Here is an 18,686-nt window from a genome sequence, read left to right as displayed (position 1 = left end):
CAAGCAATTGTCAATCACTTTTTCCTAGCTTAGCCAGGTAACAACATATCTATATCTTGTAGTGGAGTCACCTATAACAAGAATGTTAGTTTTTTTTTTTACTGAATAAATTTGTATTGATTTTCAGAAACATAAACATATATGCTGTATGTATATCAAAGAAATATTTACGTAGTCAAAGTTTAAAGTGAACAAATTCCAAAAACGAGCATTACAAAACCAACTGTTTACATAGGATGTCTAGACTTGAAAAACGTTTTCTTGAATGTATCTTTGAATAAGATAATAATTTTAACAGTCCTCCGTTTCCAGCACTTGATTTACTTTCTGCCAGGCACTGCTTAAGGAAGTAGGTCGTTCTTTTCTTTGCTTGATTGTTTACAGTTCCAACTTGGCGACTGATAAAACCATGTTCTTGATATGTTTGAGTAAATGGCATTCATAGAACATGCGATGCCAACTGGCTATTGATTGTGATTTATACCTCCCAACATCTGTTTTCTTTATTATACATTAGTTATAATTTGTGTGGTGTTAAGTATGTTCTATGTATAAATTGCCATGTGAAAAGTTCCCAATGTAGTGATAATGATGTTAGTTTTGAAGATGTAAGAATTAGTTTTTTATCTTTATCATCTGATATTTTACCATTAACTGTTTCATCGTATTTCCATATATTTTGTTAGTCATGAGCTCTTGTTTCTTTAATTTTTACAATACTGATAAATTTCCTTTCCCATTTGTGAGAAATTCCATCACCGTTAACTGCGCTATGAACTTAGCAACCTTTTCCCTAACAGACTTCTGCATTATTGCCTGTTGGTTTAAAACCGTTTGTCTTAATCCCTGCAGTGTTAACCACGTTATTTTCAAGGCTGAACTCGCATGTAATTTGCTCTATCATTAGTACTTTATTAGTGTTTATCAACTGATGCCAGTAAATTAGACCGTTCTTACTAAGTGTTTTAACTGCTACTGAGTCCCGAGTTAAAATATTATTTTGTTTATATGCTATTGGGAATATGAAAAAAAGACCATGCTTTTTTTGTTTACAAAGTGCATAAAAGACTTTAGGGTATTGATAATGTATTTAGAGTTTATATTTTTGTGTTTCCCTGTTGCCATGTATTCCTTCAATAACCAAAGTAAGCTATTCAGTGCTATGTCCATATGTTTATTTATTGTGTCATGAGTGTTTTTAACCATGTTTTTCAAGCTGACGATTGTGTGTGTGTGTGTATGTGTATGTGTGTGTGTGTGTGTGTGTGTATATATATATATATATATATATATATATATATATATATATATATATATATATATCCTTCTAAATCTGGTAAGCCTATTCTACCTTCTTCCCGTTTGTTAAAATAGTGTCTTGGGCAACTCTAGGTTTTTAGGGTGCCATAAGAAATTTGTTATTAACCCTTCAAATTGTTTTAAATATGATTTAGGTGGGGTTAGTGACCAAGCTTGTATAAAATACAGAATTTTCGGGAATATAATCCTTTTAATTGTATATAGTCTTTCTTCCATGGTAAAAAATAGCTTATTCCGTTTGAGTTCTTTGATATTATCCAAAATCTCGTTATAGCTTAGTTGCACTGTTGTGTCTGTCATTTGTATCCAACAAGAATGTTTGAGTCGGTGCCTGTCTTACAGGCTCAGCATCTCTGACTTTGGGACTCCTTGTGCTTTGTGAGAAAGCAGGCTTAATATGTTGAGTGTGTTTTGTGCCTGTGTTGTGTTTTGGAGGGTTTTGAGGTTTAGGCAAGTTTAGAATCTCATTATATGATGGATTGTATATATTGTGATGGTTTTGGAGAGGTGTGGTGTACTGCAGACAGTTTTGGATACATGTTAACAAAAAACATTTTTGTTGAATTTATATAACGGAAAACAAACCATATTGATATGCTTTCAGTTGCAGACATTATACATTGCATTTAACTTCTGTACAGTCATTGCAAGTCGAACATTACATGTCTCATTCAGTTCCTGCCTTCCTTTAACCCTCATTCCTCCTCCAAAACGTTATTCTGCTTGTATTGTTCCCACAATTCCCATTTTTCTCTGTAATTTGCTCCTGCACTGTTATAAAGATCCCACTTCCAGTTATTTTATCTCTGTCACTACATTCGCTGCTTCTAATGATCTTGGTTTAGACTTTGATTTCCATTTTCTAGTAATTGCTTTTTTTGACAGTCACCAGAATTAAAGTCAGCAAGGCCTTGCTGTGTTTAGGCAATTCAGATCCTGTATCACAGCTCCAAAAATTATTTCCTTAGTTACACCCAGTATTTCTGACAGAGTAGTTTGAAGGGAATTTTTAAAGTCTGCCAACTCACTACACTCTGAAAAAATGTGTTTCCAGTTGCCTCTTTTTTCCCCCATCACACCTCTAACATTTGTAGTCTACCTGAGGAAAAATTCTTCGGAGTCTACTTGGGGTATAAAAATGGCTATTCAAACATTCTAAATCCTGTAGACTTTGTTAAATATTTACGAGCCATACATATATCCTCCCATTGTTTCTTTGTGAATGGCTTATCCAATCTTCTTCTGATTTGATTGATTCCTGTAATTATCAAGCAGTGTTTTATGTGCCTTACTAATTCCCCATTTTAACAACAGTTTTTGTTCTAGATTCATCTAAAAACTCTAGCAGTGCTGGTCTTTCAGTTAGGATCTCCCTTTTACTTTCCCTTTGCCTATACTGTAATTATTGTTACTCTCTTCACCTAGATATATTAATCTGCAGATTCTGATCACCACTACTTGTTGGTTATGTATGTTATTGACAGGATTTAGTGAAAGCAAGGGTAGATAGCACAGTAAAGTTGGCCTTTATTTGTAATGCAAGACTTTTCTTGATTCAGTGTTTAGTAGGTTTGAGTACTGTTGTGTTAGATGTAGTTGATTACTGGTAACTCTCTGATGTTCATCGTGTTTCACTGTTGCAGTCATTACACTTGGGTTATCCTGCTGGCAGGCTACCCGTAGTCGGCCAGAGTTCCAAAGTCTAGGTCCGGCGTCGGTTGCTGTTGCTTCTTCCCTGACGTCAGTGCGCCAGGGGTATAAAAGATGCAACCGATGCCATTTTCTTCAGTCTTTCTTGCCGCGCGGTGCCCAAAGCAAAAGCAGTTCGCAAGTGCCGGTCGGCCAACACCTGAGATTTTCAAATTAAGTTTCAGAACCGAAGTCTTCAATAAAGCTAAGTACCCCGTTGGGGAAACTTTTTCTTGCTCCAGACCGATGTCAGTAAAAGTTAATAATTGTATTTCTTGTGGGAAGCAAATACCTCATAAGGACTTTCACTCTTACTGTATTCCTTGCCTAGGCCCTGACCACAACATTACTAGTTGCCGGTTTTGTGCTAGATTTAACAAACGCACTATTAAACGTCGGTTTGATTTTGCTTTACATTACTTTGGCCGAAGGTTTAACTACATTATGCCGTCGGAACAACAGACGACCGGAATTTATAAAAAACGCAAAGACAAAGAAAAGGACAGGCATCAGAGGTCCAAAACCGACGACGAAGCCTCTTCTAGGCCAGTCGCTGGTTCGCCGGTTCTCAGTGAGGCGCTTTCGCAGCCCCTGACACCCGCTACCTCAGAGCCACAGGCCATATTCGGCAGCCATGTGGAGGCACTGAGGCCTGTGGAAACTCAAGGTATTGGGCCTGCGGAAACTATTCCCTCAGATGGGTCTGGAGCCGCTGAGCAGGCATCGGCTTCTGAGGGTGTTTTCAGACCTTCACAACTTACTATTAAGTCCACTGCAGCAGCCAAGGCAAAGTCAAAAACACCATTAAAGACAAGGAAACAAGTACAGCATTCTCCTGAACAGTCATCCATGCCAAAGAAACCAGATGCTTAAAATGGCCGAAGACCTAATTACTTTAATCAGGGGTTCCCATCCCCCTCCTGACAAAAGGCCTAGGCAAGACACTGACTACGATTCCTCTGACCAGGTTTTTATTTCCTCTGATTCCTCTTCTGATTTAGATATTCTCTCCCTCCCTATGAGGACTCTGATGCAGAAGAGTCTATACCCTCAGCCTCTCTGCCTGAGGATTATTCTTTTGGGGAAACCCTGCACACCATGAGGGAGCACTTCCATTGGGAGAACCAGGATTACTCAGAATCCAAGAAAAGGCTCAGAGACTTTCTTTTATTGCCTCAGCACAGGCCCCTGGCTATTCCCCCTGTGCTTGATATTGTTGATGATGTTTTCTCTGAATCCAGTCTGTCTCCTGATTCTTTACCCCCTGCACCAGTCAAGCCAGACAGGTACTACAGGGTCCCTGACTCTCATAAATTTCTTTACAAAAACCCTGCTGCAGACCCAGAAACAATTTCTCAGGGTCCTAAAGGGGTTAAGGCTTCCACTGCTAAAAATCCTGTCCCCTCGGATAGGGATTCCAGAGCTCTGGATAGATGGGGGAAAAAAGTTTACACTTCTGCTACTTTAGCTGTAAGGGCTTTAAATTGCCAGTTTCACATGCTTAAATATCAACAGTACCTCATGTCCTTGTTAAAACAGAAAATGGTTACAAACTCTGATAGTTCTGACAGTAAGGAAATGCAGGATTTATTGCATGCAGCTGAACAAGTGGGAAAGCATACTTTACAATGTGGTTTTGATTCATTAGAGGCTTCTTGTAGAGCCTCAGTTACAGGCTCTGTCATTCGAAGGCATGCTTGGTTGAAAGAACAAAGTTTACCTGAGCATGTTAAAGTAAAATTATTGGATGCTCCTCTACAGCATGATACTTTGTTTGGTGTTAAGGCAGAAGAGGTGTTAAAGAAAATGGAGGATAAAGCAAAATCAATGCAGACAGTAAAGGATTTCTTACAGGTTCAACCACCTAGGTTTAGCAGAAACTGGCCTTCAAAAAATTGGTCCTTTCCGGTGTCAGACAGGCCACAAAGAGGCAGATACAGACGCCCAAGAGGCAGATCTCAGCCCCAAGGCTCCTACAGACCTAAACAATGGGGTGCTTCAGCCCCCAAAGGAGGAGAAGATAAATCACAACCTTCTAGGAAACAGTCCCAATGACTTCCCTCTACAAATGCCAAGCACTTACTTTTTGGCAGCACCCCTAGGGGGAAAGCTAGCACTTTTCTCAAAAAATTGGCACATAATCACCCAGGACAAATGGGTGCTGAATATTGTTTCTCAGGGTTACAAGTTCCACTTTCACACCCTTCCAAAATCAATAGGTATGCCAGACCTGCCACAGAACCAATGGGCAGAGGCACAAAAACAAATTGCTGCTCTCATGGACATGGGAGCTATTCAAAGAGTACCACAGCAAGAACTGGGACAAGGATTTTACTCAAGACTTTCCCTAGTACCCAGAAAGGACAAAGCCTGGAGACCAATACTGGACTTGTCAATCCCAAATACTTACCTGGATGTTCCAAAATTCAAAATGTTAACACTACAGCAACTTCTACCCATGCTGGGCAAGAAGGCTTGGCTAGTTACTTTGGACCTCAAGGAGGCATACCTGCATGTCTCAATCAGACAATCTTGCAGAAGATACCTCAGATTCATAGCTGGCTCAATGCATTACCAATTCTCTGCACTGCCCTTTGGCTTATCTACTGCGCCCAGGGTCTTCACAAAATGCCTGGCACCAGTAATTGCATTTTGCAGACAAAAAGGAATTCAAATATATCCCTACTTGGATGACTGCCTTATTCAAGCAGAGAGCAAGGACATTCTTCTAAAGCATCTGGCGTTTGTAAAAAGATGACTAATTTGCCTAGGGTACGCAGTAAACGAAAAGAAATCAAAACTAGTGCCCTCTCAAGAGATAATATTCCTGGGTGCAAGCTTAAATACAACTGCCCAGATGGCTTATCTCATGCCAGACAAACAAAGGCAACTTACTCATTACTTTCAAAAGATGGCAACAAAGACCCAGCTCCCTGCAAGAAAAATTCTGCAGGCCCTGTGCTTCATGGCGTCCTGCATTCTACTAATTCCATATGCAAGACTGCATATGAGAAAACTATAATGGTATCTAAAAAGTGTTTGGACTCAACATTGCCACAGCCTGGAAACAATCATAACTTTAATTCCCTGCCTACAACAGGAGTTTCGATGATGGTCACAGGCCTGTCACCACAACAAGGGACAGCCTTTCACCTTACCCACAGCCAGGCAGACAATAACAACGGATGCATCGGATTATGCCTGGGGGGCACATATGGCAGGAAAATGTATTCAGGGCACATGGCCCAAGGAACAAATGCATCTTCACATCAATCAAAAAGAGATGCTAGCTGTACAGAATGCCCTGACAGCTTTCAAGGACCTACTACATCCAGGACAACTACTAATAAAGACGGACAATACCACAGTTATGTGGTGCATAAACAAGCAAGGGGGCACACATTCCTACCCCCTCTGCAGGCAAGCCATGACTTTGTGGAACACAGCACTGACCTATCAAGTACATCTGTAGGCACAATTCCTGCCAGGAACAAAAAATACACTGGCAGACGAACTAAGCAGAAATCTCATGGATACTCACGAATGGAAACAAAATCTACAGGTGTTCAGCATGATAACAAGGAAATGGGGACGAACAGACATAGATCTTTTTGCCTCCCCATCACAATTGCCAACTACAGAAGTTCTGCACAAGAACGTATCGCTCTCAAGCATGGAAAGTGGATGCTGTATCATTCAGCTGGAAAACCCTGACAGTTTATGCCTTCCCTCCACTGCCTCTTCTTACCAAGGTGCTCCTAAAAGTCAGACGAGAGGCCAAAAATGATCCTGATTGCCCCAGACTGGCCACGCCAGCACTGGTACCAAATCCTAAAGAGCTTGTCTCAAGGCCCAGCCTGGCCTTTACCTCAAATTCCTCATCTTCTGACTCAACAAAACAATCAGATTCTGCACAGTCAACTCAGAACCTTAAATCTGACAGCATGGCAGATAATGTAGCCACTCAGACTGCGCCTCTCTCTAAAGCTGTTATGGATGTCATTTTAGAAGCCAGGAGGCCCAGCACTAGGAAATCTTATGCAGAAAAATGGAAGAGATTCTGTGCTTGGAACCAGGCACAAGGACTCAAACCACTTGTTCCAAATATACCTCATATTTTACAATACCTAACTGAGATGCTGGACAAAGGCCTATCCTTCTCATCAATTAAGATCCATGCCTCTGCCATTTCAGCTCATTACAATATGGAACCTCCTATTTTTTCACATCCTCTACTAAGACAGTACCTCAGAGGGGCAAAAAACATAAGACCCCCAAGGAGAGCACCAATACCAACTTGAGATCTCAATTTTGTCTTAGAAAAGCTCACACTACCTCCTTTTGAGCCAGCCAGCACAGCTGATATAAAATTCTTATCATGGAAAACTGGTCTGCTCCTAGCAATAACTTCAGCAAGAAGAGTCTCAGAGTTACAGGCATTAATGGCTGTGGAACCTTTCATCATTTTTCACCAGGACAGGGTTTCTCTTAGGACAAACCCAACATTCATGCCAAAGGTGGTTTCCAATGTGGCGCTTAACCAAACCACAGTTTGTAGCCTATGCTGCAGGATCACAATGAAAGCCTATCACAAAGCAAACTATTTCAAAATGGATAGGACACTGCATTCGCTTCTGTTATGCACAACATGGCAAATCAGTACCTAAGGGCATTAGAACACATTCTACCAGAGCAGCAGCCTTTCTCAGAGGAGTACCAACCAAAGACATTTTAGAAGCTGCAACCTGGAGTTCAGTGCACACTTTAACCAAGCACTACCACTTACCTCTCTACTCTAAATCCAGAGCAGGCTTTGCCACTGCAGTTCTGCAGGGCCTGGTAGCCTCTCCTAATCCTATTTAGACCCAGCTGCCCAACCTCAGCTTTGAGATTCAACCCAAGTGTAATGACTGCAACAGTGAAACACGATGAACATAGTACAGTTGTGTACCTACCATAAATGTAGATGTTCGAGTGTATCCACTGTTGCAGTCCAGGTTACCCACCCACCATCCCCTTTTACATTGCTGGGACTTTTCTGTACTTCTCAACTCTATACAACCTATGTGGTGTATTTGCTTGTAGATGAAGGAAATGTTTATATTAGTACATGCATGCTTTTTTGGCATAATTTGTTCTTTTCAGCCGTCCTATCTGGGGGCACCTGACATCTGGGGCAAGAAAAACTGAAGAAAATGGCATTGGTTGCATCTTTTATACCCCTGGCGCACTGACGTCAGGGAAGAAGCGACAGCAACCGATGCCGGACCTAGACTTTGGAACTCTGGCCGACTGCGGGTAGCCTGCCAGCAGGATAACCCAAGTGTAATGACTGCAACAGTGAATGCACTCAAACATCTACATTTATGGTAGGTACACAACTGTACTTTTAATTTCAAGTCTTTTCGGTTTCTAATTGGCATGAGAGGAATGGACCCCATTCCTAAGTCAGGATACGATTAAATTTAATGAAGTTAGTATTGCTTCAGTCTTTGATGTTAGCCAAAAGTGCTGTTGCCAGCACACGCAATACGCACCAAATTGACTCTTTCTCTAATTCATGTGGGGCTACATGTATTGATAATATATTTAAGTATGACAGTAAATTCTTTAAAACCTATTGTTCCTACTACTGTTGGAACTGTATCTTTCTTCCACATTGCTGTCTCCAAATCCTGTTATTTTATGACTTTGTGTCTCTCTGTACGTAAGACACTGTAATCACTAGCCGTAGCAATTTCAACAATCATGGGTGATCCCATGTGATATAAACTTCCTCATTCTCTACAATGTTTTGTGGGTCATGTTTAAGACCTAGAACTCCCAACGAGAAACGCTAATGTTTACCAAATGATCCCTCTGTTCACAAATTCATTTCTCATCCTCCAGGAAGGGAGTGATTTTTCACAAGATTTGCTGATCACATTTCTTCATATTAATTAGCAAATCCTCCACACTAGTTTGCACATCTTCCATCTGTCGTTGTTTATAGCTCCTCTTTTGTAGCTTTGAGTTCGCCATCTTCCTCTGTGTATTGTGCACTATTCTGCTAATTAGCTCCAGGGAAACGGGAAATAATACCTGTATAATGTAACACAAAGTAGCACAAAAAGTATTGAATGAAAAGTGTATGGGAATGTACCACTCTAACTACACAGCATGTTATTTCAACTTTTCTGTAAACTTAAATGCTTCGGTGGTACAGTACGTTTTGCTACTACAAGCTTAAACGTGAACTTGAATTCAAGATGCGGGAGAAGAACCGCATCTTGAATTCAAGTTCACGTTTAAGCTTGTAGTAGGCAAAACGTGCTGTACCACCGAAGCATTTCAGCTTTTTTTTTTTTTTTTTGGTTTCTGGTTTGCGTGTTTTTCTGTAAACTTGAAAGTAATGTTCAATATGTATTTTATAAGAATTGTGTGTTTTTATTGTTTGTAACTGATCATCTGTATTTATTCCTGTTAGGACTGCGGAGCCTTTGGAATATTACAGAACATTTTTGGTTAGTATGCACAACTTATTGCTTGGCTACAATTTTTCTTTTCAGGATATGTTTGCAGGTACTCGCTTTCTTTGTTTATCTGAGTTTGAAAATGTGTAAAGTAATGCAGTTGTTAACAGATTTCATTTGGCATCTCCGTATCATATACAACTTGCAGTAATGTCTGTTTATGTTTCAGAAAGTGTAGTGTCCATCTCTTTTCTTTGTGCTAGGAGTTGCTTGTAAGCTACTTCCGGAGTACAAATGTCGACTTGAACAGCTTTTACAGTTGACCATAGCTCATATGACTTTTACACGTCTTTGCATTGTCTCACCAGTAAAAATTCATTGTGGTTGAAATCTGGTGTTACAAAGCTGAATACTTTGGCTTTGCATGTAATCAGTTGCCACTGGCGTATTCTGTAACCTTGCAATTTTAATTCACTTTAATGTATTTGTTAACTGGAGAAGCCCACTAGGAACAGGTGTTCGGGAGGCAGGACAAGCCAGAAGTACGTCTCATTTAAATATTTTACTTGATCCATGTCCCATGAAATTGAAATGGAGCGTGAGGGAAACAAGTCCAGGATTCCAGCAGCCTTAATCCCTTATGCTGAGTTTCTTTTCTCTCTCTGTTGCCTACCAACCATCAGCCCTCCAACAATTTGAGTGGTCCAAAATGTTCCAGAGGCAGGGGTGGATTGTGGAAGACTGTCAGTCAGGCTGCCCTTAGGGTATTTCTTTTCTGTTTTTTGACCCCTAGCCTTTCTCCCATAGGTGTTGTATATGGTTATAGGTAGATTAATAGAGATTTATAGAAAGCTGTTAGGTGTGCAGTCCAGGAGACTATTGAGAAGCTTAGGTCAAACGTCTTAATTTCCTAGAGCATTGCCTGGCTGAATGACAAATGGAGGCTGAGGAAATCGGACCCTGGAGTACAGGAAGCAACTCATTATCCAGCTCATAGACTTAGCCTCTGCAGTAACTGTGAGGGTCTACTCTGCCTTCTTCTGTCACTTTACATAAATCCTTTCCTGCACATGCCCCTTGATATTCACTGCATGGGTACTTTGTCAAAGCCAAGCAATACACATTTCTTTCCAGTAGGAGGTGACATTGCAGTAAGCTGAACTATCATCCTTCTACCAGGATGGGCTAGTCTGCATTGGCCAGTCACTTTTTCCCTCCTCTATCCAGCTTCTTCAATGTCTTGTGCTAATTGATCTCAAATTGTTTGGGACAGTCACGGCTTTATCCTGCTATGGCATGGAGCCAGGGCTGTGGTGGCCAAAATTTACTGTGTGTGTGTGTGTGTGTGTGTGTGTGTGTGTGTGTGCGCGCTGTTTGGCCTTAATATAAAAGATGGGACTGTTAGTACAATAGACTGATATACAAGCCATAGTGCTGCTTAAAATGATACTGGTACCAGCGTGTTAACCTGATGCTAAGTGGAAATTTATACTGTGACACCGACCACATTTTGGAGTTAAAAATCCATAAGTTAATTTAAAGGGTGGACCTCTGCATTACTCATGTTACAGCTTACTTCTCTGATTCAAAAAAACACCCGTACCAGTTTATTACATAGCGTGGTGTGCTCTATTATGGTTAGGAACAAGCAGTTGTAACTTAGATTACAGCATGAAATTCCACTTGTGATCTCATTCACTCAAGACAGTTTATTTGCAACATACCTGAAAGAGCAGGCTAAAAGGAGTGAGGTACTTTAGATAAAGGCTTGGAAAGTTTTTATTAAATGATTATTAAAAAGGGTTTTAATATGTAAAATACGAGTTTCAGAAATGCTCGGTACATAATTACAGAAGTTGATTTTTAAATGCTTAAACATCTTTATTGTACTCATTAACTCCACAGCGCCCAGGTTTGAATTGGGCATCCAAGCACCATTGTACATTTTTAAGCATGCTACAGATGAAGTACTGCCTGCACATGAGACCAGAATTGAATTTCTGCCTAAAATTTAAACGAGTCACTGTTTGCCCCCACTGTGTAATAAACGTGTAATTTTAATTTTATGGACTTTATAGGTTCATAGGTGTGTACTAGGATAATGGCCCTGGAGCCTTTATAAGCCTAGCCCATAGAATTACCCTGGCATTGTGCCACCTGATCTTAGTTCCCAGTGCCTCTGTCGAGTAGAGCCACTGGAGTGATCCTTGGGGTGAATTTTCTATTTCCCATCCACTCGTCAAGATTTCTTTTGACGAGGGCCAGTGAGGTGCTCTGCTTGACATGTATGGGAAGTCTATTCCAGAGCATGGGCAGTCTCTGGGTGAGGAACCTGTCCCTCCAGCATGTTCTGTTGATTGTGGTAATGAGATTGAGGTCTCTGGAGAATGTGGTGGGGAGGGATTGGGATTTCTTTAGATGGAGCATTTCTACCAGAGGTGGGTCAGACATGGCTTTGTAAGTCGAGCAGAGATCGCCTCTAAGTAGGTGATATGAGACAGAATAGTTGGAGTTTTTTGAGTCTGTCCATATAGGACAAGTGTTTAAGGCCTAGGATCCCCTTTGTGAGGTACTTTTGCGGCCTGTCCAATTGTTGCAGGTGTTTAGTGAGGTACATGCCAAATGGGACATTGTACTTGATTACTTGATGATTGACCTAATGAGGGAAGAGCAGAGGGAGATATTGACATCTTTCTTCCTGGATCTAAAACCCTTAGTAATGAGATGTGCCACATAGAAGGACTTTCTGACCACAGTGGCAATGTGGTGGTCAAAAGAGAGGTTGCTGTCAACCTGTGTTCCCAGATCTCGTATAACGCCTTCTATGTTCAGTGGACTATCATCAATGTGGTAATTTATGGGAACCAAGTTTTTCCCAAAGGGGATGACAACACATTTTTTGGCATTGAGCTTAAGGCCATAGTTCTGACACCAGTTGGTCTTAGTGTGAGGCCGTTCTCTGGGATGTCAACATCACTTGGGGAGTTAATAATAGCTCCCAACTTGCAATTGTCTGTGAACATTGTCAGCCTGAGTCCCTTCGTGTTGGCCTGGACTTCAGAGAAGTAGATACCAAACAGGAGAGGACCCAGGACCCAATCCTGTGGGACTCCACTCGTGACTGGTCGGTAGTCTGATTTGGAGTCTGCCACTTTCACACTGTGGATTCTATCTGTGAGCCAGTTTGCAACCCACCTAGTGATATAGGGGTTGATGCCTAGCTTAGTGAGTTTTTCTATGATTCCTGAGTAGGGAATGGTATCAAAGGCCTTGGCCAGATCAAGGTAGGCTGTATGAACCACCTTGCCTTCATCCACAACTCTGGTGACTGACTCAAAAAAGTCGACCAGGTTTAGCAGCCATGATCTGCCCTTCACAAAACCAAACTGTGTGGGATCCAGAGTTTGGAGATTCCCTATATCCTTGTTTGTTTAGTAGGTCCACAATGATGTGTTCTATAGCTTTGCATGTCCGGCTAATGAGGTGATAGTTCCTGGGGTCTGTAGTCGCTCCTCCTTTGTGGAGAGGGTTGACTGTAGCAGTGCTGCATTTGGTCGGGACAAAGCCTGAGGTGAGGCTGTGATTGAACAGGGTACACAGGTGAAGTGCCAGTTCACTCTGTAGTTCATGTAGAACACAATCAGGGATATTGTCAGGTCCCATAGCTTTGCATGTCAGGCTAATGGGGTGATAGTTCCCGGGGTCTGTAGTCGCTCCTCCTTTGTGGAGAGGGATGACTGTAGCAGTGCGGCATTTGGTCGGGACAATGCCTGAGGTGAGGCTGTGATTGAACAGGGCACACAGGTGAAGTGCCAGTTCACTCTGTAGTTCATGTTATTTTAAATCTAGTTGCTGGCTACTGAGACCTGTCTGCATATATCAACTGGACACAAGCTGATTTAAGTATATTTTTCTGCACTTATTTAAGATTTGAGTCAGTAAATATTGTGTGTCTTTGATTCAGTAAATATTGTGTCTCTGTCTCTCTGCAGTTAGTTCCCCACCCCCCTTCCCTGTTTCTTGTTGTGGTGTTAATCTTGGTGGCTTGGGAATTGCCCGCCCCTGATGTAAATCTCTTTTTGCACACTCCTCCTGGACCCATCTCATTTGCTCACTCAGCTGAGTACAGTGAGATCATATTTTGATTTTGGATACTCCTACCAGTCCCATCTCCTCTGCGGTGTACAGAGAGAGCACTTGGGAAGGGCATTCCCCTATAGTATCTTAATCTGCTCTGTTTCCTCCGTCTCAAAAAAAAATGCACTTCATCTGCCTTACTGTATTTGTGTTTCTTCCTACTTTATTGCCTTATTTTGCTTTTGCCTCTTCTTAAAAGTACTCAATTGAATTTATTCTGCTGCCTTTATTACAATTTAATCAGGCTACTAACAAGCAGTAACTGTTATTCTAAGGCCCTTGGTTTAAACACTTGGGCTTCAGGCCAGTTATTTTACATTAAGAAGGTTTGTAGTCTCCACTCTTGTGGGAGGAGAGGCTAGATTATGCCCTTCTGAGCTGGGAATTTCTGGTTAAAGGCTTATTGCGCAAGCTTACTTGAACTGTTTCTTTCTGAAATCGGTACGCCTTGTTGGCTGTAGCATAGACTAGATTCAGGCCGGCTGGGTCTAGCTTTGTGTGTATAACTTGTGCACTGATCCAGGCCTTCTTTTTTGGAGAAGGTTTCTCTGTACCCTAGTGGCAGGACTGTGCAGTTAGAACTTGGTCTGATTGAAGACTGTTGGAACAGGGCTCAGTTTTAAGCTTTTTAATTGGTTAATTGGGTAAAGTGTTGTTTTGATTGTATCTGCTCTATTTTCTGGAAAAAAATATATATACTTGTTTCCCGCCTTTCTGAACTAGTATAGTCCAGTTTTCAGGTTATTGCTGAATCCAGGGCTGTGTTACAAGTTTCTGTGTTGCCATTACCTTACTTGGATAGAAGGACGTTTCTCTGCTCACCTGTGAGAGAGGGGAGCTTTGAGCAGCCTATCTGTCCCTGGAGGAGTGGTTTCAGCCCAGAAGTTAGTAGTTTATTGGCCATTTTGGGTTAATTTCCATCTCTTTCACTTCCCTGCTATAAAAACCTCATTTGCACAGTTTTTACGCTTGTATTCCGCTCAGCAAGTGCCTTCCAGGTGTTCTGCAGAGTCTACAGCAGCAGAGAGACAAAGAGTGACTTTGGAGTGATTAAGTATCACTTCTCTGCTTTTCTTGCTGTCTTAACTAATTCTGCCTAAAATGCCAGTTTTTTTAGCGAATCTGTGATTTAAAAAGTTTGTCATTGTATACATCTCCGCACAGCTCCTCGTGGTGTCCTGCAGAGTGATGCAGGCAACAGAGAGACCCAAGAGAGACTTTTCCAGATTTTAAGTATTTTTTCTCTCTTTTTTTGCTCCGACTGCCTTTTCCCGCCTAAAAAGCGAATTTCTAACTGATATGTGCTTTAAAAAGTTTAAATTACATTTGCCTTATGCTTTTTACAGTTTTTGCACTTGTTTTATATCAATTTAAGTCGTTTTTGTAGTGTATAACTTTTGTAGGCTACACATTAAAGTGCGCTAGCCTGTTTATAGCATTTACAGTGTTTTCTGTGTGTTTTTCTGCTGTTTCCTGAAAAAAATAAATAAATAAATAAATAAATAAATATTCTCTTTTCCCGCCTTTGCTGAACTAGATTAGTCCAGATTTCAGGTTTTGTTGAATTCCAGACTGTGGTATAGTTTCCTGTGTTGCCCATATCCTTACTTGGATAGGAGGAAGCTTCTCTGTTCACCAGTGAGAGTGGGGAGCTTTGAGCAGCGTATCTGTCCCTGGAGGAGTGGTCTCAGCCCTGAAACTAGTAGCTTATTGGCCGTTTTGGGTCAATTCCTATCTCTTTCAGTTTCCCTGCTTTAAAACCCGCATTTCCGCGGTTTTGCTTAAACGGGTGTAAACTATTCCTGGCTCCACAAAGTCTGCTCTTCACTTTTTCCCTTAGAACGGTTCTAAATCTCAAAGTAAGCACTCTATTTTCTTTCTAAAGCCCTGCACTTGCTCGTATAAGTAATCTTATAAGTAAGCACTAATAAACTAAAGCACTACACCCTCTTATACTCCCATTAAGTACTTGGCTCCTTATTGGTCCTTTTTGATCAGTCAAAAAGTAGTTCCTTATACTATTCTTGCATGTCCAAAAGTCAGTTTCGAGTTTACTCTCCAGTCCAGCTGGTGAATCTGGGAATCTTGAGGCAATGTTACAACTGCCTTATGTACACAGACCACCCTCTCCTCCTCCCAACAAGCTTAAATATATGTGAGAGATGCAACTATATAGCCAAACTGGAGGCTGAGCTCTCTCAACCCAGTACTGGCACAGCCAGTCAGGAGGAGAAGGTAACCACATACACCACAAATCCAGTCTCACATAGACCTATCGCAACAGCAAACCAAACACATAAACACACAAAAACATACTCGGAGGCTCTAAATAAAAATCTGCCAAAGCAGCAGAGACCTCCAAAGCAGACATCCAAGCAACCGCTATCCCACAACAATACCCATGTATCACATAGTTCACAAAGTCAGTGTGCCACACAGTCACAGCCCTTAAGGCTAAACAACACACCTAATACACTTGTAATAGGTGACTCTATTGTCAGACACACTGACGTCCCACTCACCAGGCTGAACATGGAGAAGGTCACTGTAAGCTGCCTGTCAGGTGTCAGGATCCGCCACATAACACAAGCACTCAGGTCACTCCAAAGCAAGTACAAATATGACTCCGTCATTGTCCATGCTGGTGTGAATGACCTGAGACATACCTCCCTGGACTACATGAAAAGAAACGAAGAGGAGCTCTCTGATCATGTAGCCCAGGCGGTATGACCCTGACCTTGAGTAGCATCTTTCCCTCACCAAGAATGATGCCACAGTATAAAGACAAAATTATCAATTTTAACAACTGGCTAAAGTATTGGTGTCATTCAAAGGGGATCCAGTGTCTGTCAGCCTGGGATGACATTTTCGACAAGCCATGTTGCTTCACTAGGGACGGCTTGCACCTGTCACCCCTGGGCTTCTGAATACTAGCTAAGGCTCTTGCCACCCCCACAGTGCCATTTTTAGGCAAGGCTCAAAAGACAAACCCACCTCCATAGACAACACAAGGAAAAATAAACTAAGGGTAATGCTGCTCAACGCCAGAAGTCTAAACCTCAAGATGCACGCACTCGAGGCTCTCCTCAGTATGGAGAATATCGATATCTGTGCAGTAACAGAAACCTGGTTCAAGGCTACCGAGAGCACCCCAGGACTACCAGGTTATACCTCATACCATGCTTTTCGGCCCCAAAACTCGGACCGAACCACAAAAGGAGGGGGAGTATCCATATTCATCAAAGATACCCACACCTCCAGGTTAGTGGCACTGCACGAAGCATCGGTGACCATCCATGTGCAACTAACAGTGGGCAAAACTGCCTTTCAGTTTGTAGCCTGCTACAGACCACCCTCCCAAACTCGTTTGGAGCCCCACTCTGCTTTCTTGAGAACACTGGAGAATATGAAGGTCTCTCAAAACACCATTATATTGGGTGACTTCAACTACCCAAACATAGACTGGGAGCACTACTGAAGCCCCAACACCCTCGCCCAACGGTTCCTAGAATTTATAAACTCAAATGCTATGGAACAACTGGTCACCACTCCCACAAGAGGGGAAAACATATTGGAACTGATCATCACCAACATGGGGACTCTTATGTTCCATGCCAGAGTTATACCCCTCATTAGTAAGATCTGACCATAAATTAATCTCACTGGACATCCATATCCTGTCCCCACCCCCAGCCAAGGAAACCACGGTGAAGAACTTCTCAAAAGCAAACTTCACACTTCTCAAAACCGAGGTGGAATCCTTCAAAGCCCCCGGGCCAGTGGAAAATATGCCCAAACCGCAGAATCCTTTATAAACGCATTCTATGGACACCTACAGGAATGCATGGATTGTGCTATCCCAAATACAACCAAGACTCACTCCTCCAAAGTCAGGAGACCTGTCTGGTGGACCCCAGCCGTAAATAAGCTATACAACAGAAGGAGGAAGCTACTACATGATGGAGCAAAATCCCAAAAAGGGAAGGCATCTCTGATCAGTACCAGCAAGAAACTACGATCCCTCATAAAATCATCTAAGGCCAGCTTCGAAAGAAAAATTGCACAAGACGCTAAAGATAATCACGAGGCCTTCTTTAGTTATGTCAGGAACCTGGGTGGCAACTCCCAGATATGCTCTGAATTAGTGCAAAATGACAAAAAAATACACTGAACCCACAGACATTGCCAACATCCTGGCAGACAGGTTCAGTGCAAACCCCCCCCCCCCAAAAGAGCAAATGTCTATCCCAACAGAGTGTAGCCTCCCTGACATCACAGATGCACAGGTGAGAGCTGCTCTCTCCAAAGCAAAAAACACGGCATCAATGGGACCGGACGGTGTCCCGGGCTGCTTCTTACACGATCTCCAAGAAGAACTGAACCCTCACATAAAGTCACTGTTCAGTCTCTGCCTTACTACAGGATATGTACCCAAGGAATGGCGTACAGCAACAGTGATCCCACTCCACAAAGGTGGTGCCACAACGGACCCCGGAAACTATCGCCCTATAAGCCTGACTAGCCTGGTCTGCAAAGCTATGGAGCATATCATCATGGAACTCATAAACAAAGACATTGGGAACCTCCAAACACTGGATCCTACCCAATTTGGCTTTAAGTGCAGATCTTGCCTCTTGAACCAGGTCGACTTCTTTGAAACAGTCACCAAGGCCATAGATGAAGGGAAGGTAGTCCACACAGCCTACTTGGACCTTGCAAAAGCCTTCGACACAATACCCCACTCGGGCATCATATATAAGCTCACCAGCTTAAATATCAACCCCTATGTCACAAGATGGGTTGCAAACTGGCTCAGGGATAGAACCCACATGGTCAGAATTGCAGGTGCCATGTCAGACTCTAAACCAGTTACAAGTGGCATCCCACAAGGCTCAGTCCTGGGACCTCTCTTGTTCAGTATATATTTCTCTGAGGTACAGGCTAACACGGGAGGACTATGGCTGACCAAGTTCACAGATGACTGCAAACTGGGTGCCATAATCGACTCGCTGACTGACACAAGCATCCTCCAAAAGAGTCTCACAAAGACGGAAAACTGGTGCCAGAGCCATGGCCTAAAGCTAAATG

The 18,686-nt window shown here is 42.2% G+C and overlaps 1 protein-coding gene across 1 annotated transcript in view; it reads left to right on the top strand.

Moving 5' to 3' along the window:
* The window catches only part of EXOSC8 (exosome component 8), a 533,341-nt gene that overhangs the window by 18,446 nt on the left and 496,209 nt on the right, over positions 1 to 18,686 (top strand). The window contains exon 2 of the mRNA XM_044073308.1: positions 9,476 to 9,512. Within this exon, the coding sequence (XP_043929243.1) occupies positions 9,476 to 9,512 (37 nt within the window). The remainder of the gene's footprint in view (positions 1 to 9,475; positions 9,513 to 18,686) is intronic.

This window comes from Protopterus annectens, chromosome 5.part1 (assembly GCF_019279795.1).
Source record: "Protopterus annectens isolate FY-2018-M chromosome 5.part1, PAN1.0, whole genome shotgun sequence".
NCBI classification, from domain to species: domain Eukaryota; kingdom Metazoa; phylum Chordata; order Ceratodontiformes; family Protopteridae; genus Protopterus; species Protopterus annectens.
This window is presented reverse-complemented; position numbering and strand designations above follow the sequence as displayed.